Source organism: Trichomonas vaginalis, chromosome IV, assembly GCF_026262505.1.
Source record: "Trichomonas vaginalis G3 chromosome IV, whole genome shotgun sequence".
Taxonomy (NCBI): Eukaryota; Parabasalia; order Trichomonadida; family Trichomonadidae; genus Trichomonas; species Trichomonas vaginalis.
Window position 1 is genome coordinate 10,870,853 of NC_067206.1, and position 20,185 is coordinate 10,891,037.

The window sequence follows — 20,185 nt, forward strand, 5'->3', positions numbered from 1 at the left end:
TTATTATAAAGAAATATTAATACATTAATTCTTCTAATTATTTCGATTATAAACCCAAAATGTAATAAAATCATTTATTATGGCTTTTTATGAAAGTTTCCTAAGAAATAAGAAAGCACTCGAAGTAGTAAAAAGAACAGCTATCAGGAGAAAGCACGAATATTTCATAAGGTGCTGTCACCATTTCTAGCCTGAGAAAAGGATTCATATTTATGGTATAAACTTCTACGTATACATTTCATCAGGAGATATTCTAAATGCAATGCAGATCTAGCTATTTTAGAAAAAAGATTAAATGTTTTGTATTTTTCAGTGTTAGGTAATTGCAAATCAAAAGAATATTATGCATTTTTGAAATTGCTAAATGCCAAGTAGAGTAAACTATATATGCCTTACTTTGGTAAAATATCTTGTGAATCTATGCCATCTGCAAGCCCAGATATTGCCTTATAGCATTCTCCAGCTTCATGAGATTCACTAAAATATGCAACAATATAACCATTTCGAATTTTTCTTGCAACAATCCCGTTGAAACTTCGAACTGCAATTAGATGCTTCATAGAATGATTAATTACTAAATATTCTTCATTTCTAAATTCTATTGTTGTGCCTATTTTCTTTTCAGGTTGCGTAATTAAGATAGAAATTTTTCCCAATTCATCTTCGTTGAAATCCATTTGCTTTGTCTGTGCTAAAATCGTCCCATCTGATGCCATGATAACTATTTGCTCTGCAAACTTTTCAGCCTCTTTCAAGTAAGATTGAATCATTTGGTTAACAAAAAGAATAAATAAATCAAAACATGATGAAAGAATCATACTATTCATAATTTAATTGTGAATTGATATAATAGACTTATTATTGTTCATTATTAAGTATGAATATTTGATTCCTTGATTGAAATATATAATCTGAAATAAAGGCTTTATCCATACGTTTGTAAGATACTTCGGTAATTCAAAATCAAGCATTTCATTGTGATTTGCTAAAATTATAAATAAGATTAATAAATTAACATTCAAAACTAATAACATAGTTTAATTTACCAATAAAACACAATACAATAACTATTTTAATCATCATCCTGAATAGCTCTTAAAGCATCAACCTGATCTTGAACTCTTCTTGAACTGCGTGCAGCTTTCTTCTGCTCAATCTTCCATTTCTTAATAGATCTTTCTGTTTCAGACTCTATTTGATCATCATTGTCTGAAACTTTTTCTATTCTTTTAATTTTCGCAGATTTCATAGTTCTCGTTGGACCTCTTCTTTCAGAAACTTGAGGAGCAGGAACTGCAGCAATAGCAGGAGCAATTGGCTGACCTTGCGCCGCCATAAGAGCAACTCTATATGAATTTTCAACATCTTGAATTCTGTTGTTGAAATTATGTGTCATCTGCTGAGCTTGTTGCTGGAAATCATTTACAATTTGCTGAAGAACTCTGTTCTGATCAGCAAGCATCTTCTTGTAGCTATCGCAAACAGCTGTTACGTCATCTAGCTGCTGCTTGAGGGTTGCAACAAGCGGTCCATATGTTGCTGCAAATGTGTTATTAACTTTTTCGAGTTTGAATTTTTGTTTCTTCATCTTTTGGAGAACTTTTTCATCGAACTCGATGATTTGATCGGAAACAATTCGAGATTGAGAATCCATCATCATTGTCTGTGGATTGATCATTGAGTACTGTGGGTTCATCATGCTCATGCGTTGATTCATCATTGACATTTGTGACTGGTTCATCATTGCAGATTGATTCATCATTTGCATTTGAGGATTCATCATCTGCATCTGTGGATTCATCATAGACATCTGAGACATTGGATTGTTCATGCGGCTCTGGTTCATATATCCCATGTCTCCATATCCTTGTTGTTGCATCAACATCTGTCTCTCGTACATATTTGGTTGAATATCTGCAACCATTTGAGATCTGTTCGAAAGGAATGGGATTGATCCAACACCTGATTCAGTTTTAGCATAAGAAACAGGGAAAGAAAGGCCAAGATAGCCAATATCATGTTGTGAAGATGTAACTGAATCACTACCTTTCTTCTTCTCTCTCTTTGGCCTAACAGAGAAAACTGTATCGCTGTCAAATGATAAAATTGTAGATCTACGAGCTGAAGATGATTTCCTAGAATTCGACTTTTGTGCATTTGATTCTTCTTTGAGGCGATCAGATTCAAATCTTGTTCTGATAAGCTCGAGTTCTTGCTCGTTCTGCTCTTTCTCGTTTTCAATCTGTTTCTGATTCTGGCGTTTAAGTTTCTCCATTGCTTGCTGATGTCTTTGCTTTAATTGAGCAATTTCTTCATCAAATGCTTCTTGCATTTCTTCTCTTTGTTGATCGATTTCTTCTTGAAGTTCATCAAGTTGTTTCATTTTCTCTGCTTCTAGCTGTTTCTTTTGGCCTTTCTTGAGTCTATCGAGTTCTCTCTTGTGATCTGCCTTGAGTTCTTCGATTTCTTCATTGAATTCGTCTTGCAAGTCTTCTTTCTTCTGCTCGAATTCGCTCTTCAAGTTGTTTAATTGTTTCTGCTGTGAAGCAGTAAGTTTTGCTTGATCAATTGATTTCTGATGTTGTTTCTTGATTTCTTCCATTTCTTTGTTATGTTCTTCTTGCATATTCTCAATTTCTTCATCGAATTGGCTTTGTAACTCTTCTTTCTTTTGCTCAAATTGTGATTTCATCTTTCCAATTTGTTTCTGCTCATCAGCTGTCATCTTTGCTTGAGTAACAGCTGTTTGATGGGATTTCTTTAATTGATCAAGTTCTCTCTTGTGTTGTTGCTTCATTTGAGAGATTTCTTCATCGAAATCATTTTGAAGTTCTTGTTTTTGTGTTTCGAAATCTTTCTTCATTGCATCAAGTTGTTTTGTTTGGCCTGCAGTGAGTTTAACGTTTTCAGCTTCTTGTGTCTGTTGTTTCTTGAGGTTGGCAATGTTCTTTTCATGGTCTCTCTTCATCTTTTCAATTTCAGCATCAAATTGGCTTTGTAATTCTTTCTTCTTTTGATCATTTGCAGATGCATCAATTGGTTCTGATGATTGGCTTTGCTGCTTCATTTTGTTCACTTTTCCTTCGAGATCGAAATCCTTAGTTTGTTGGTCGAGATCTGCTTGAAGTTTCTTCTTCAAATCTTCGACATCTTTAGCATGTTGATCATTTAATGACTTGATTTCCTCTTCAAATTTCTTCTTTAGTTCAGCAACTTCCTCTTCATGTTTCTTATGCATTTCTTCGATTTCCTTTTTATCAGCTTCACTGATTTGACGCTTGTTTTCTTCAGCAGAAATTTGATTCTTATTGTTACGGCGGGCTTCTTCTAGTGCTTGATCGAGTTTTGCCTTTTCATCTTTCAATGCATCATCATTCTTTCTCTTGAGCTCTTCTAACTGAGCACGATGCTTATTATTTTCTTGCTGTATTTCTTTTTCATGATCATTCTTGAGTTCTCTCAATTGATTGATATGAGATAATTCTGCATCTGTAATTTCTTGTTGCTGTTTCTTCTTTAACTGGTTAAGTTCGATTTCTGCATCAGCCTTTTTCGCACGCATCTGAGATAATGCTCTTTCTTCTTGATCTGCTTCTCTTTGATTTGCAGCGCGTAAATCTTGGATTTTTCTACGATGAGCTGAACGTATGGATTCTATTTCATCATCCATTCTTGATTGTAAGTTGCTTTTCTCTGTATCATGCTTAGCTCGTAAGATACTTAGTTGCTGATTGAAATCGTTATTTTCTCTTTCGATTGCTTGACGGTGTGAAGCTTGTAGATCATTTAATTCTCGTTGATATTGTGCATTGTTATTTGAAGAAATACCTGCAGAAATAATAATTGGAGTTCCAGATGAAGATTTAAGAGGTCCAAGGCTCATAGGTGCAACACTTTGCGATCCTAGACTTCCAAGTGGCTTTGAACCAATCGATGATGTGCCTGGTTTTGATCCTAAAGCTGCAAGTGGACGAGTATTTGATTGAGTGGATTGTGGACCACCTGAGCGTATTCCTGATTCTTTCTTTGCTTTTTCTTTCGCGAATAAATCTTTGTAATGCTGATCTAACGGATGATCCCAAAGAGATTCACCTGTACGACTGTTAAAGTAGAACGGTTCCCCAGTACCATCCCTTCTCTGATATAATTTCCATCCTGGTGGAATTGGAGCCATAAGTGCTTCTCTAGCGATCCAAAATAGATCACGATCTTTTTGTAAATCAGCACCAAGCCATTCAGCATAGTCTTCTATTTCCTGTTGGGTTGGCTCTTGCCCATTAGCATTTGGATCTTCAATTTCAACAAATGAATCATCCATTTTTCCACTCATTAAATGTCACAGTGTACGTTTACAAAAAGAAAACTCAAGATATACCCTATAGAAAAGCAATAGGCTAGTGGAATACAAAAATGTTTATAACAAATACAATAAAACAAATACAATTTATACTCTATAAAATCTATTTTTGACTTTCATCATTATTAAAAAGAATTTTTTTGGCTTTTTGAATATGTTCTTCTGTAACTGGGTTGCCTGGCCCAGCAATACGAGCAGCGTAGTTAAATATATTTACTGCTAAAATTTGGACTTCATCAAATTCGATTGTCTGTGGTTGTATGATATTTTCATTTAAAGGTTCTTCATCATAGTCTTCTTCTTCATAATAGTCTTCCTCGTAATCTTCTTCTTCGTCATAATACAAACCTGATTCGCTGTCTTTTTTGTAATTTGAAGATGTTTCTATTCCAGATTGCTCTGTGGAATAATATTCTGGGGTTAAAGTATCACTTGTTGAATCCATATCAGGATCTAGACGTTTTCGGTCATATGTTGTGCTCATTGTTGATTTGATTTTGCAAAGAGCACTTTTTAGTCATACAAGTCACTTTTTTTTCAAAAAATTTTCGACACTCAAATTTCAAGTATTATAATATGCGCCTTTGTTGTAATGCTATCTGCCTATCTTATTCTATTTTTGGCTTGAATTATATGCAAATCATATTTAAACATAAATTTTCAATTCTAAACAAAGTACCAAGTAACAGCAGCCTAACAATACACTCAATTTTTAACTTTTGCAACTCCAAAAACCAGGTGTTTTTCCAGAACTACCATCTAGGATGAGTCCTAGGAGTTATAATTCTAGGGTTAGATGACACCCACTTAGTACTTTTATTTGTATATGTTTTAGTGGAATTTGGTGAGGGGTCATGAAATTCGTATCTAATTTGCTATCATCTAAGCTGGTAAAAGTTAGAGAAAGCTATTTACTGGTTGTATATTACAAATATACCTTGTAATAGAAAATATAAGTGTTTGTGATTTAAATTCGCTCAATTAGCTCGAAAATTTGTTTTATATCCATGACAAACTAACACAATCCTATTTATGTGATTGCCAATCTGTTCCCAAAATATATCAGCATGAATATATATATATTGATATTATTTGCAATTTCATCATTAAATAGTACTTTTTTTTCTATTTTTAATTTAGAAATAGTATATTTATATGATAGCGACACAAGATTTTAATTAAAAAATATATGTTATCGATCATCACACTCAAATTGAATTTCAAAAATTTTAGAATTTTTCAATTTCAATATTGAAAATATATTTCTTATATCATAGCGATTCATGTTATAATAATATGGAGAAAAATATTGTTTTAAATCTAAAATTTAAAATGAATGATTGGGCATTACATTAATCCAATTTATTGTTTATTTGTTAATCTAGTGGAAACAATTAATATTTTGGAGAAACAAAAATTTGAAATTTGAAATTTTGAAAAAAATGCATGAATCGGTAATTAAACATTGATTTATTAATTTATTAGCCATGCTTTTGATGTTGGTCTTATTCTTAAGCCGAAAAGAATTAATTTTTCCAAATCGTGTTTGACATTAACACATATAGATATATCAGGAAAAAAGGTATCACTTATCAAGTTATTGGTTTTTATGTATCTCCTAACTTTGCCTCGTTCTGAATACAATTCTAGTTAACGAATTTTAAATAACTATATGAAGAATACATCATTTTGGTTTTATTATTATTAAAATGATATATATTAGCTATGTATATGCTTGTAAGAATATTATTCCGTGAATTGGAAACAGAAAAAATAAATTTAGACAGAAAATGCATATCTTTAAAAAATAATATGAAATTTAGCTTTGATATTATTATCCGATAAAATAATGATAATTACTCCGCAAATAAAATTTAGGAAGCAAGTTGTGACGGTTTGGGCGGTTTTCAATGGCCCACAAGGAAGGAAGTATCGTTTTATCAGGCAACAAGAGGTCTTGAAATGAGTAAAGGACTGATCACCCTTGAAAGGTTCAAACTTGCTTGCGCGCCGCAGTCTTAAATGATATGTTTCACTTCTGGTCGAAAATTTCAACCCTATGACAGTTTGGATGAACAATTGTGTAGCGGGATGAAATCTGAGTGCGGCCTGGGGCTGCAGCATCAATTTTGCCGGCATCTTTACCGCAATCATCTCTTAGATTGCACACAAAGTTGCGAACGAGCAGCTTTCTATGCGGTAAAGATGCCGGTAAAAGAGAGCCGTAGTGATTTCTCTGCTGCAGCGCTTCAATCTTCCCGGCATCTTTAGCGCAATCATCTCTTAGATTGCACACAAAGTTGCGAACGAGCAGTTTTCTATGCGGTAAAGATGCCGGAAAGAGAGAGTCTATGTGAGGTTCTTTTCGAGGGCTCCTCGAATGAGACACTGTTCCGCATTCATAACTTGAATGCGGAAGTTTGACCGACAAGAGTGTATTGTGCACTCCTGTCGGTCGCAGTGTCTCATTCTGGGAGACATTGCCTCTGCATGTCTCCCAGAATGGAACAATGTTCCGCATTGATAACTTGAACGCGGAAGTTTGACCGACAAGAGTGCATTATCCAATCTTTTTTGTCATATACCTCAACCCACAAAGACAAAACCTTACATAAAATAGGTAAACTTTGGTTTTCACTTAATAATGTTTATTTTTAATTTTTTGTTCTTTATATAACTTTTTCTTCTACTAAACTATTTTACAGACTCTACTGAGCTATCCTCACATATATACCTGTGACAATAACACATATATACTCCCTTCATATTCTGATCTCATGACATATTACAGCACAAACTATAATTATACAACATACCTCATAAAGTCTGATTTTACCCCTATCTAAGCGTTCAAAGCCTATTTTCCTTAAAATTTCTCTTCAAGTTCATACTGAAACAACATCTTTTTTTGAAAATACAATTTTTTCAAAAAATGTATGAATTCAAAAGTGCATACTATATCTAGTCATTACCCAACATTAATTTTGTATTTTAGTTTTTAAGATATTCATTTTATTATACGTCTTATTCAGAAAATTAAATATATTTGTGAGGGAAAACGGAGGAAATAATAAATATGTCAAGATCGAGGAATTGACAATTTTAAGGAAAATATTAAGTTGTGTATTTTGTGTTTATCTCATTGTGTGATGCATATTTTCACGATCTGAAAAAAAAAAGGTAGTGGGGCTTCCAGGCGCGTTGCGCCCTCTAGCCCCGAAGATGTTTAGTATAAAACCGCTTTTTAACTTCACTTAAAATGCCACGTAAGCTACGTAAGAATATACGTAAGAGGAAGAGAGTATTGAAACATCCAATAGTAAAACTGACACCACAACAACAGTTGCAACAACAAATGATGAATGACCCCACTATGTTGCAACAAATGTCAAGCAACCCTATGCTTTTAAACCGAGTTATTGGTGCACAGAGTGGTGGTTTAAGAGCGGCACTTTTAGCGAAAATGGCAGGCTATGGTGGAGCTGCAGACGGAACAGCTTATAACCCTCAAAGTCAAATGAATTTGAGTTCACTCAAAAATCAAATAACAGATGTCAAAAAGTCAAACATAGACATACAGAAACAAATAAGTGAAAATGAAAAGAAACTAGAATATGACAGACACACAAAGAAACTCAATGAGTTAAACGTAGAGAAAAAGAAGAAAGAAGAACAACTGAAAGAACTAAGTACAGAGGAATATGCGAAAAAAGTGTCAGAAAAAGCAGCAGAAGTAGCAAAAATGGAACAAGATGTTATAAATTTGAAAAACCATACTACTCAATATAAAATACTGAAAGATGAAGAGATAAAACAAAAAGCCCTGAAGACATATATGGATAGCGATGAGTATAAAAAAGAAGTTGAAGCAAATGTAAAGGCAGAAAAACTTTTACAGTTGCAAAACCAAACCGTACAGTATGAAAACTTAGCACAAGAAAGTAAAAATAACGACGCAGCCATGCAAAAGGCAATGAAAAGCGCAGAATATATAAAAGCTAATAATGACTGGTTAGATGCCCAAGCCAACGCTAAAGCAGCCCAACTTATAGGGTCAATAAGGACAAAAATACAAGCGGATGAAGACAGTTCAAATGAAGCTTTAATGAATGCTGACTTTAAGAACGCCTTCGAAGCTCTTCATAGTAAGGTGAAACTAGTGAACGACTTCTCATCTGGAAAGAAACTGAAGTCTGAAGGTTTCGACAAAGAGTTAAAAGAAGTAGCACAAAATATGACGAAAATAACAGATGCAGCAACGAGACAGGCAGTTCAAAGTGCCTATGACGCCGTTAGAGCAACTGTTGTGGAAAGTCAAGAAAAAGAGTTACAACAGACCAAAACAGACCTAGTAAATGCTTTCTTAAAAACGAAAAGTCAGGTAGGACATTATGCTGCAGATGGAACATATGTGCCAGCTGGTGGAACTTATATACCAGCTGGTGGAACTTATATACTAGCTAGTGGAACTTATATCCCACCAAACCCTCCAAGAGAAGCACCTGCACCAGGACTACCTAAAACATTTACATCGTCACATGGACACAGACACAGGCATGCACCAAAACCAACACAACAACCAACAGTTCAAAATCCAGCACAACAACAACAACAACCAACACAACAACCAACACAACAACCAACAGTTCAAAATCCAGCACAACAACCACCTCCACAACCAGCACAACAACCACCTCCACAACCAGCACAGCAACCAACAGTTCAAAACCCTGCACAACAACAACCACAAACAGAGCAAGGACATAAAAGAAGTAGAGAACAAGGAAACCAAGAATTCTTAAAAATGCTTAAGGAAGAGTATGGTTACCCAGATACTCTTGACTTTAGTGACAGATATAAAGAAGCTATTAGAAAGTTCAAGGAAGGAAATACTGACCCGAACCTATTTAGCTTTATGGCTCAGCACCAAATGGGATATAATTTCAAACCTGGAAAATACAAGCTCGCTAAGGGATATGATTTAATAGCATATCATCCAAATGACATGAACGAATTTACTCCGAGATATTTGGTGTCAGAGCTAAATGACAATTCAACTCTCTTCATGAAACGCGTAAAAAATAGAGACGGAACGAAAGAAGAAAGGGTTATGAATGCGGATGACTTAAATAGGGAACTTGTTAAAAACGGTCTCGGAATATATGAAATGCCAGCAGATGAGGTACAAGAAACTCCACAGGAAGAAGTTCAGATACAACCAGACATGGAAGAAATAGTTCAGCAACAACAGCTAGAAGAGCCTGAAGGAAACGAACAAGTCCCTCCTTTGGAAACTAACTTCACAGAACTAGATGAAGATTTGGAACAGCCGAAAAATCTTGACCCTCAACAAGAGTATGCGGAGAATATGGAATCTTTCCAAGAGTCTAAGAAAAATTCGGCTGACATAGTAGAAGAATATCGAAAAATTTTCACCGACATACAAAAGACTCCAACACCAGATGAAAATATTCAGCATAGAATGGAAGTACTGAAAGAAAATGTACGCAAATACAACAACCCTTTTTACTTACGACCATATAACGTTCAATCTTTGGCTGAACTCGGTGGAAATAAAAGGTTAAATTTCAACAAAACATATAGAAATGAAACATTGTTTAAAGTTCATTCAGAACCTAACCAAGATGGAAACAAACCTACTTTTGTTTCTGCAGACTATGGAACTACAATGAGATGGGGTCATAAAGCTAATCCGGATAGGTGGTTCATAAACTTACAACCACAATTCCAAGAAGTTGTAGACGCAATGGAAGTGAATGGTGAACCAGATATAGCTGGTATTTTAAGCGCGGCTTTAATTTTTGCCATTGAAAGATATGAAAGATGCAGATATTTTGGACCAGTATGAAATGAACATGGCTGATGGAAATATAACACCTGACGTTCTAGAACATTTATCTCAAAGAACTACACAGAACCATAAAGATGGTATATTTGGTGAAGAGTTTAGAAAGAAAGTTAGGAGAGAGAAGGAAGAGAACCTATTGTACATGACCTTTGCAAACGAAAGTTTACAAAATGTCATAAAAACTTACTTTGCAGACAATGAACCGAGAAGGGATGAATATTTAAGAAAACTCAAATGGACAGTACCAAATGAAATGTTAGTATTGAAAAACATGTTCCTTGACAAAATAAAACCAACTACAGAAATAAATGACGCAAGACTGAAACATTGGGTAAAAGCTTTCCCATTCACAAAAGATATTATTGGTAACATGGAAAGAAAACCAGAATGGCTACAAAAACATATATTTGGAAACGAGCTTATTCCATATGGACAAGCTCTGTTTGAAGAGCTTGAACCGGAAACTCAGGAAAGAGTCATGCAAACAATAAGCGAAGACTCAAATACAAACTATGACAAAATCTTTCTAGGATATTGGTTACCTGAGATGGGCGACCAGAGCCCAAAGGCAAAAAGGGCATGGAAAATTTACAACATACTAGGTGAACATGAGGCAAAGATGCAACAACTTGAAGCAGAGGGCAAGTTACCAAAAGCGACACCAAAGAAGAAGAGAAGAGTAGAACAAAGTGAAAGTAGTGAAGAAGTAACTTCATCTAGTGAAAGTAGTGGCAATGAAGGAAAAGAAGAGTTAAAAACTCAGTCAGGAAGAAAGTAAAGCTTGGTCCGAGTGGGTTCTATTATGACACATAAATCCAACTATTCTATATTTTTACCCATATGAAATGTACGCCGCTCAGAATATAACGCCAACAGTTTTGGATGCTATGAACGAAATGTTTCCGAATGGTATAAACGAATGCGACAATGCCATTAGAAGGTCAGAAATAGTTCCTGGAACTTACGAATATACAACTGCTGTTTCTTATGGAAACGTAGGTGAGTTTGGAGAAGGTTCTTCAACAACAGTAGATATTGCTTGCGACAGGTTTCATATTATTTCTATTGACAACTCTTTCTTATACGTGGAACAAGACATTGAAATAAAACCTTCTGACAAGTTGTCTGACAAGAAAGGTTGCAATGGAATTTTCTATGTCGGATACCAATATGCTTCAGAAGTTTTCATGGGATATAAGATATATTCTAACTCTGACTTAGTTCAAACAGTAACATGGGCAAAACTATGAATGTTCGCTTTAAGAAACTCAGTACAACCACAAGCTAGAGAACAAACAGACCAGTATGCAACTATTGAGAAAATAAGAAGACTTGACCCTAACGTTCCAGGAGTTTATGTTAACCTTTCTGGACAAAACTGCAGCAGCAGTAACCAAAGTAAAACTGAAACTTAGAGTTCCTTTGTCATCTTTCCTCATCTTCAGGTTTTTAAGATACTTGCCAAACTGGGCAGGAAAAATTTCTATCGAACTTACTCCAAGCAAAAATAACTTAGTCATTGCACCAACACAAGACCCATTCACTCTTACAGACGTAAAGGAACAAATCAAAACGTCATTCGCCGAATTTTGCAAAGACAAAGTTGACTTAGACTTTGGTTTCTCAAACCTCAACACTGAAGTAAACTATTATTTCAATGCTGCTGGAACTGCTTGGGACCCAGTTAAGTTCACATGCGAAAAATTTGAATGCAAGAGAATAGAAAGCAGACTTGCGTCTAATATGTTGGACCCAGATATTTCAAATGCTTTAGCTGCCAAATATATTGCAGTTCCACTTATGTCCCTATACACCAAATATCTGTCAAAGACTTTGCAGGTGAAAGTTGGAAACCAAAGTGCTGACCCAGGTGCAAGAACAGATATTGCCTTAACAACTGCAATGAAACATGCAGATACTATGTTTGTACTGTTCAGACGAACTATAAATGACTATTCTTGTTTCTACAACCCTGGTATTAAATATCATATAAACATAGATGGCAAATATTATCCAAGAGAAGAATATTCTACAGTTGAGAGATAGAGGTCATACAACTTGACATTAGATGCTATGAACTTTAACAACAACTTCACAACAACCATTAACCCTGAAATGCAAAGTTCTATTATGCCATATGTGAAAGTATGGACCCATACAGGAGGTCAAAAAACTCAATATACAAATGGAGACCGTTCAAACTTTTGGCTTGGCATTCCATTTGCTGACTCAGAAGACTTTATGGGTGGTATTTCAACTGTTGGTACAGTTCAAATACAATATACTGGTGACAGAGACGGTCCAGATGAATTGAAAGCAAAGAAGTTTACAAAACCAATAGCACTTTTCACGGAAGATGCTCTTTTGAAGATTCGTTCGATGAAACCTGCTGGGGCTCCTCAGATTGGCATAACAACAGCTTCCATCGAGCAGATTTTGGCAGCAGGTCAGTAAGTTGTTCTTGAACTGACTTCTCTCCGTCAAATATTGACAGTACGCCAGTTTTGACATAATATTGTAAGATAAACTTACCTTTAGAAATATCGTCAGTTTGAAGTTATATTTTTGTCTGCTTCAAGAACTTTCACCATTTCAGTTATACCAACTTTCTTTGCTTTATGAAAATATTTTGGTTCAGCAAAGACTGCTATTCTATAACATTTTCCATTGTTTGTATAAAGAACTATTCTGTCAATGTATTTGTATTGTTTGTGTGTGTAAACTTTGTTTTGCTTCAATTCGAAGAGATATCCGAATACGTCCATCTTTTTATTCTAAGTAAAATGTCATTTCCGAAAAATAGAAGCGTAAGTGTTTCAAAAGGTTTAATGGCGGTGGCAGATGTGAAGTTAAATTCACCAACTCAAACAAACAGTCAAAGTGTTATTGTCAATGTCAAAGACAGAGATGTTGAAGTGGGGAAACCATACGAAGACGAAGATGGTATAACAATAGTTCCTGTAAAAGAACAACCAACATATCCTGAAGTTAGCAGAGACTTAAGTTCTGTTGCAGATATTCGAAACGACTACCAACAACTGAAAGACAAACTTAAAACTCAGGAGAAGATTTGTCAAGCTTTAGGTATAATGTTAAACTTGGTCGAACACAACCCTGTAAAAGTGAACTCATATGTCATTGCACCTCATGAAATTTTGAAAGAACTATTGAAACTTTTGACAGAGGCAGACGATATAAACATCAAAGAAATAGAACCCGACATTGCTTGCTGTGGTGTTTCATATAATGTCATTGACAAGATATACGTTATGAAAGGAGGTGAAACGTTGAACTTAAAATATAGTTTCCCAGACGTCATAAAAATATTTGACGACCACAACATTTCATTAAAGTTTGTTTGCTAAGTAAAAATGTCAAAACTTCTTGAAAGATGTTTGAAGAAAAATAATATAGACTTTATTTCATGTAAAGGACTTTACACACTTTTGAACGATATGAAAGACCCTGTTTTGTTTGTTCGTGTAGACAAAGGAAAGTTCTATGTCTTTACAAAATATTTGAACTTCTTAGACAGAGAACTTCAAGAAACGCCATGTGAAAGTTTAGATGAAGTTCTTCTCCACTTTCAGAAAACTTTTAAATATATATAAATGGCAGAAGACATAATGGTTTTATACTATTACGACTAAAAACCCTGAGTCATATAATTCTATAACAACAAACTTACAAAAGTCCTCAAGGACGATATTGTAAACTAACCTTAAACACAATGACGACTAAAGCCTGTTTTGCTCTTTTGACACCAGAAGACTTTATTGTTGTGAATGGTAAAAAATACTCCTTTGAAGATACTTACTCAGATATACCACCAACAGGTTTTGTTGACTTATTTAATACTTTAAGGACGGGTGTAACATGTGCTGCTGCAACTAGAGCAGGTTTCATTATGTTTGGATGTCCGACCGAGTTTACTATAAACGATATGAGCTATAATACAAAACTTATATCTGGTTTTTACTACCAACAGTTTCCTATAACAGGAAAAGGTGTCATACAAGGTTTGTCTGTTCCATTGACTTTAAGTACACCTATTTTATATATTGTTTCAAACTTAGGTTCAAAAGTGTTATTCGAATGTCGACAGAAACTATTATGACCAAAAGATACTTATGCGTATAAATAACACATTCTCTGCTGGTTTGCCTATTGTTCATTCGAATGCAGAATTTTCAACCTTAGTGAACTCAAACACTTTGGCAAGTATAACGTTGACATTAGTTGACGCAAACTTTGTTCCTGTAAAACTTTTATGTCCTATGTATTTGTCAATGACGGCAGAAAGTTTCGAATTGGAAGATGCAACTGGTGAAAGTATTGTACTACAAGAACAACTTCAACAACAAATAGCTCAAGAACAACAAATGCAACAACAAAGTCAAGAATTAAAAAAATTTTTTTTTTATTTTTATAAAAATGTACAGAATAGATGTTTCAGATTTTTATGACTTCCAAGCATTCAGAAATAGGTGTCCATTTAGAGACTATAACAAAGCAGTCGAGAATTTGAAACGTTTAGTCATTTATGTTGACTCTGCCCCAGAATGTTATGTCATGAAAGAATGGGATGTTGTCTTTAACAAACCAAGAGCGACAATAGTTTCAGAACAAGAATGTAAACAGAAACTTAAGAAAATAAAAGTCGTACAAGTTGGCATGAAGATGTTAGATGCTTGGGATATCTTATTGTCAAAGTTAGAAGATTTTTCAGTTCGTGGTATAAAGTTCTATACACCATCTCCAAACTTCTATTCTATCTTCACTGGATATAAATACGAACAAGTAGAATGGAAAGAAAATGTTATAGAAGCTTGGTTAGACCATGTCAAAGAAATTATATGCAATGGAAACGAAAAGGTTTATGAGTATATCTTATGTTGGTTTGCAAACATCTTACAACATCCAAGTGCTAAAAATGAAACTGCTCTCATTATAATTGGAAAACAAGGAACTGGTAAGAACACATTCTTTACAGATATCTTATGCAAACTGTTAGAAGGTTATTCGAACCCTAATATGACAAACTTAGAAAACATCTGCGGTAAATTTAACTCTTCAATAGAGAATATGAAACTTATAGTATGTAACGAACTTCAAAGTATAGATACAACAAAAGTTTTGAACTCAGATGCTTTGAAGAGTCTTATAACAGACAAAGTTGGAGTTGTTGAAAGAAAGTATAAAGACCAAAGAGTTTGTGAAAATGTTGCAAACTTCATTATGGTTTCAAACAATGCTGTTCCGATGAAGTTAGAAAGTTCTGACAGAAGATATGTAGTTGTCAGAACGTCAGATTCTCATATGCAAGATACAGAATATTTTGACGACTTAGCAGAAACTTTGACATCTGACTTTTACAACCACTTGTTCTCATATTTCATGACATTAGATATTTCTAAGTTCAATCCAAGACAAATTCCACATACCGAAGAGAGACAAACATTGTTAGAAGCAAACAAGAGTGTATATGAACTGTTCATAGATGAAACTGACTTTGAGTGTTTAGATGAAAGGTCATTGTACGATTCGTATAAACAATATTGTCAAGAATATGGTTATATGACAGCGTCTAAACGAACATTCTTGGCAAATGTCAAAAATCTTTTAGACGTACAGAATGGTGTATATACAAAGAAAAATTTTTCTGAGTAAATTTTAAAAAAAATATTTTTTTATCCGATAGAAAAGATGACAAAATTCATCTCAGTAAACAAGTACATGTCAGGACTTAAAGAAGAACTAGACCCATTCACATATTTGAATGTTTACTTCTACCATTTTGAAAAGTCTTCATTCAGCAAAGTTTGGAACATCGAACCAGTTAAGTTTGCTATTGTGACTAAAAATGGTGCGAAATTTGAAGACTTAGACATAGAAGGTTTGTTAACAGTCAAAGAAAGTTTTGACAGAAGGTTCTCAAACCTTAAAGAAGGCAAAGCATACAAACTTGTTATACCTTATGAACCAAAGAAAGCAGACGACTATGAATATTATGAGTCTAAAGTTGTAGAAGTTCAAGGTAAATTGGGTAAAAAGATTTTAGAGTCTAAGCCAGTGTTTGCTCCTAAAGAGGAAGAGAACATTGACATTGACCCAGAAATGTTCTAAAAATAAAATTTTATTTTTACATGTCAAATTTCTTTTTCTCTGGAACTGGTTCAGGTTCTTTCTTCTCTTCTACTTTTTTCTCTTTCTTTTCTTTCTTCTTCTTCTCTGGTGGAGTTATGTCAAACTTCTCAGAACCATATTTTTGTAAAAGTTCTTTGTCCTTTAATAGCTCTTCTATTCTGTTTTCTATTTCATCTTCAAGAACAGCGCATGTGTCTTCTTTGCATTCTAAGAAGTTTTGTTGGACTTCATCTCTCCAAGAGGCGTCATCTCTGTCAACAAGTCTGTCATTGACAAATTTTAAGACTGCTCTGCTTAATGTTTTATGGTTCTTGTCATATTCCCAGAAACAGAACTTTAGAACAAATTCCCCTTTCTTGTTTACACTATGTAAGATTTTATGGTCGACAGATGTTTTGCTGTCGAAAAGCTTGTCTCGAATATAGATAGCGAAATCGCTAGACATTTTCTAAAAGATAAAAATTTTAATTTTTCTAAAAATATGTTAGAAAAAAGTTTGCTGACATTGACAAGAAATTTGAGAATGTTTTAAACAAGAACAAGAGGAAGTTAGAAAATGCTCAGATAAAACCCATACATGACAAGTTCTTATTTGCTCAGAATGGTATAACAGGTCTAATTGCACCACCTGGGTCTGGTAAGACTTTCACTTATCTTAAAATGGCTGCACAACAACAAGAACTAGATGAGAAGAACCCATTCTATGAGTTAGTAGTCATTTGTAGTACTTCGGGTCAATTTGACCAAACCGTCAATTCGTTCAAAGATATTATAAAGAAGTCTAAGTTAGTATGTATAAAGATACTGAGTTGTTAGATTGGATAAAGAAGTACCAAAGAAGAGTTTTGAAGTATAATGCTATAAATGAGTATGTCAATTCGAAGTTTAAAGACCCAAATGAGGAAATGCAGAGAATATTAGAGAAGAAACACTTCAGAAACAAACAGAAAGAGATAGAATACATTTCGAAGAAATTGCAATCTTACGATTGGAAGACTTACCCTCACAGATGTCTTCTTATCTTAGATGACTTTGCTTCTCATCCTTTGTTAAAGAATAGAGAACAAGACATGTGTCGAATTCTTAAGAAGCTCAGACACTTTAACATTTCAGTTGTCATTTGTGTACAGACAGCAAAGAGTTTAAGTAAGGATGTTAAAAGAATACTGACTGATATTATACTTTTCCCCGGATTGTCCGAAGACGATTTCATGGAACTTATGAAAGAGTCCATGGCAGGTAAGTTTGACAGACATGAACTATGGGAGAAGTACAAAGTCATACAAGACCCTCATACTTCTTTCAGAATTCATATCTACGCAAACAAAGTTCAAATTGTAAAAAGTCAAGCTTGAAAAATGTAAGTGTTTAGTCTTAGTCTGTTGTGGTTCTGCAGCTTTCGGTTCTTCTGGCTTTGGAAGACATTCAGGAAGAGGAACGTCAGTCATCCGTTTGTGTCCTGTCGGAAGGAAAAATTTTTCCAGTTGTCGGGAAAATATTTTCCTGTCGGAAGGAAAAACTTTTTCTGAAGTTCGACCAAAAAGTTCTCAATTTTCGAAAATTTGAATGGTTTACGGACGAACAACAGGAAAAATTTTTCCAGTTGTCGGGAAAATTTTTTCCAGTTGTCGGGAAAATTTTTTCCAGTTGTCGGGAAAATATTTTCCTGTCGGAAGGAAGGACTCGGAATGCCAGAAGGATTTGACAAGGCAATTTACCTTATAGAGCTACCTGAGCCATCTGAAGTCAAGCTTGAAAAATAAATGGTTCATTTACTCTGCTTGTTTGAAGTTGTCAAAATACTCTGTTATTTTTTCTTTCAGTAGCGGTAAGTCTTCTTTGAAGGTAAGTATTGTACAACCTTTCATATCATAGTGTGTTTGAGGTAACGTATCTTGAACTATTTGTTTCACATCTTCATTTGGTGTTATTGAAATCGGTAAGTTTTCGCGATAGAACCAATTTCTGTCAGATTTGTAAATCTTAGCAAGGTCGTAAAAGCTTTTGTTGTTTCTTCTGACTAAATGCAACATAACCATATCTTTATCTTCTTCATTTTCCATCTCTTCAGTATAAATCATATACTTATAGTTCTTTTCCTTTCCTTTTGGTACCGAACGTGGTATTCTTTTCTGTATGCTTTTGTCTTTTGCTTCAAGCTTGTTTTCCATCTCTTCACGTTCTTGTCTATGAATTTCGTCAAGAAGTCTGTAAATATAACAAGCATAACGAGGTGAAGCCCACATTGCAACTGCATTTACAAGAAGTCTATGTACATACCAACCTCTCAAACCATTTGGCAAATTTTTACGATTTTCATGAGTTTTAGGCGACCCCGAATAAAGTATGTCTCGCTGTGCTTCGCTCAAAAATTCTTGTGTGCTTTGGTTTTTGAACCAATCGTCTGTATGTTTGGTATCTGGAGCAAAACATGCTGTCAAAATACTTTGCATTTGGTACATATCGTCTTTGACCGAACGAATGAGACGTAACTGTTTGTTATACTGAACCCACTCGTATTCTTCATTTATGGTTTCATGAACGATAGCAGTTGTTGTGTTCTCTGTTGTTGACATATCTGTCTTTACATACAAAATAAAAAAATAAATAAAAATAAAATTAGCGTTATTTTCTATCTTGTATAAAAGACCAAAAATAAACGCTTTACATGTATTTTTCAGCAACTTCGTCAAATAATTTTATAGCTTTATCTATCTCATCTACTTCAAACGTTTCTTTACCTTTTATGGGAGCACCATACATTTTCTCAAACTTTTCAAGTAGTTCTGTTTCTGCAGCTCTCATATCATTTACAAACACAACCTTGACTCTATTGACTGTATTGTCATATCTTTGAGTTATATTATATGTTCTTCCTATCTTATATCTCTTTGTATTGAAGTCCTTCGGTTTCTGAACGATGTAAAGTAAGCCTTCACTGCAACGTTCCGTATCGAATGAACCATATGTTATGAAGTTATATCCAACAACTGGGTCTAACCATAACAAAACTATTGGTATAAGACTTTTGTCTATAAGATATGCTGTAGTTCCATGAAATGCTACTGATATCATAAGCTCAGGATTTCTTGTCAAAATTTTCTGAGTAGAAGCAATTCTAACCCAGTCCTTTGCTTTCTTTCCAGATAGTGTTAGAATGTCTGACAAAGAATATTTGTTGTATTTCTTTGAGTATCTTACGTTTAAATCACCAATTCTAACCACTTTGGTGTCATTGTCTATCTTTTTAACTGTTTCAAACTCAATGTTTGTCATTTTCTGTTCTTACATACAAAATAAAAAAATAAATAAAAATAAAACTAACTTTATTTTATTTATTTTGTATAAAAGATATGATTTCAGGGATTTTTTTGACGAAGAGTAAAAGTTCACTTCGTAAAAAAATAACAGTTATATAATGAAATTTGGTCATTTTTTCACTGTTTTCATAGAGTTTTGGCGACTGGGTTTTTTTACCTACTCGCAATTTTTCACTGTTTTCATAGAGTTTTGGCGAGTAAGATTTTTTACCTACTCGCAATTTTTCACGATTTTCATGAGTTTTAGGCGACCCCGAAAAAAGTCTGGGTCGCATTTTTTCACGATTTTCATACGGAATCTCTACCCTCGGTTTTCCGAGGGTAGCAAACATATGAGGAAAACTCATGATTTTTGGTCATTTTTTTCAGCAAAAATATATTTTAGGTGAAGAGGTGAGATCTAACCTCATTTCTCACCTGTTTTTTCACCCCATATGTCCTTACTGAAAAAGTATGTGTTCCATATGTCATTTTACTCAGAATTTTATACAG

At 34.3% G+C, this 20,185-nt stretch overlaps 9 protein-coding genes and 1 pseudogene across 10 annotated transcripts, besides 1 other annotated feature; 4 read left to right on the forward strand and 6 right to left on the reverse strand.

Moving 5' to 3' along the window:
- Positions 1-80: 80 nt before the first annotated feature.
- On the reverse strand, positions 81-871 carry TVAGG3_0068560 (profilin family; the record flags this gene model as incomplete). Its single annotated transcript, XM_001303124.1, has 1 exon — positions 393-827. The coding sequence occupies one exon, from the start codon at positions 825-827 to the stop codon at positions 393-395; it is 435 nt and encodes a 144-aa protein (XP_001303125.1).
- A 201-nt stretch (positions 872-1,072) lies between these two features.
- On the reverse strand, positions 1,073-4,330 carry TVAGG3_0068570 (RH04127P family; the record flags this gene model as incomplete). The annotated part of the gene is made up of 1 exon (XM_001303123.1): positions 1,073-4,330. The coding sequence occupies one exon, from the start codon at positions 4,328-4,330 to the stop codon at positions 1,073-1,075; it is 3,258 nt and encodes a 1,085-aa protein (XP_001303124.1).
- Positions 4,331-4,460: 130 nt separating this feature from the next.
- On the reverse strand, positions 4,461-4,841 carry TVAGG3_0068580 (uncharacterized protein; the record flags this gene model as incomplete). Its single annotated transcript, XM_001303122.1, has 1 exon — positions 4,461-4,841. The coding sequence occupies one exon, from the start codon at positions 4,839-4,841 to the stop codon at positions 4,461-4,463; it is 381 nt and encodes a 126-aa protein (XP_001303123.1).
- A 5,148-nt stretch (positions 4,842-9,989) lies between these two features.
- Positions 9,990-20,185: part of a mobile genetic element that runs on past the window's edge.
- TVAGG3_0068600 (protein of unknown function, DUF4106 family) lies at positions 13,055-13,591 on the forward strand (the record flags this gene model as incomplete). Its single annotated transcript, XM_051221605.1, has 1 exon — positions 13,055-13,591. One exon carries the CDS (start codon positions 13,055-13,057, stop codon positions 13,589-13,591), a length of 537 nt encoding a protein of 178 aa, XP_051106591.1.
- On the forward strand, positions 14,661-15,610 carry TVAGG3_0068610 (uncharacterized protein; the record flags this gene model as incomplete). The annotated part of the gene is made up of 1 exon (XM_051221606.1): positions 14,661-15,610. A coding segment is annotated over one exon (950 nt), but the record flags the coding sequence as incomplete, so codon positions are not given.
- On the forward strand, positions 15,933-16,352 carry TVAGG3_0068620 (protein of unknown function, DUF4108 family; the record flags this gene model as incomplete). Its single annotated transcript, XM_051221607.1, has 1 exon — positions 15,933-16,352. One exon carries the CDS (start codon positions 15,933-15,935, stop codon positions 16,350-16,352), a length of 420 nt encoding a protein of 139 aa, XP_051106593.1.
- TVAGG3_0068630 (uncharacterized protein) lies at positions 16,369-16,818 on the reverse strand (the record flags this gene model as incomplete). Its single annotated transcript, XM_051221608.1, has 1 exon — positions 16,369-16,818. The coding sequence occupies one exon, from the start codon at positions 16,816-16,818 to the stop codon at positions 16,369-16,371; it is 450 nt and encodes a 149-aa protein (XP_051106594.1).
- Positions 16,855-17,728, forward strand: TVAGG3_0068640 (annotated as a pseudogene). The gene has a single exon. A coding segment is annotated over exon 1 (874 nt).
- TVAGG3_0068650 (KilA, N-terminal/APSES-type HTH, DNA-binding family) lies at positions 18,146-18,949 on the reverse strand (the record flags this gene model as incomplete). Its single annotated transcript, XM_051221609.1, has 1 exon — positions 18,146-18,949. One exon carries the CDS (start codon positions 18,947-18,949, stop codon positions 18,146-18,148), a length of 804 nt encoding a protein of 267 aa, XP_051106595.1.
- Positions 19,038-19,649, reverse strand: TVAGG3_0068660 (organellar and viral DNA polymerase type B; the record flags this gene model as incomplete). The annotated part of the gene is made up of 1 exon (XM_051221610.1): positions 19,038-19,649. The coding sequence occupies one exon, from the start codon at positions 19,647-19,649 to the stop codon at positions 19,038-19,040; it is 612 nt and encodes a 203-aa protein (XP_051106596.1).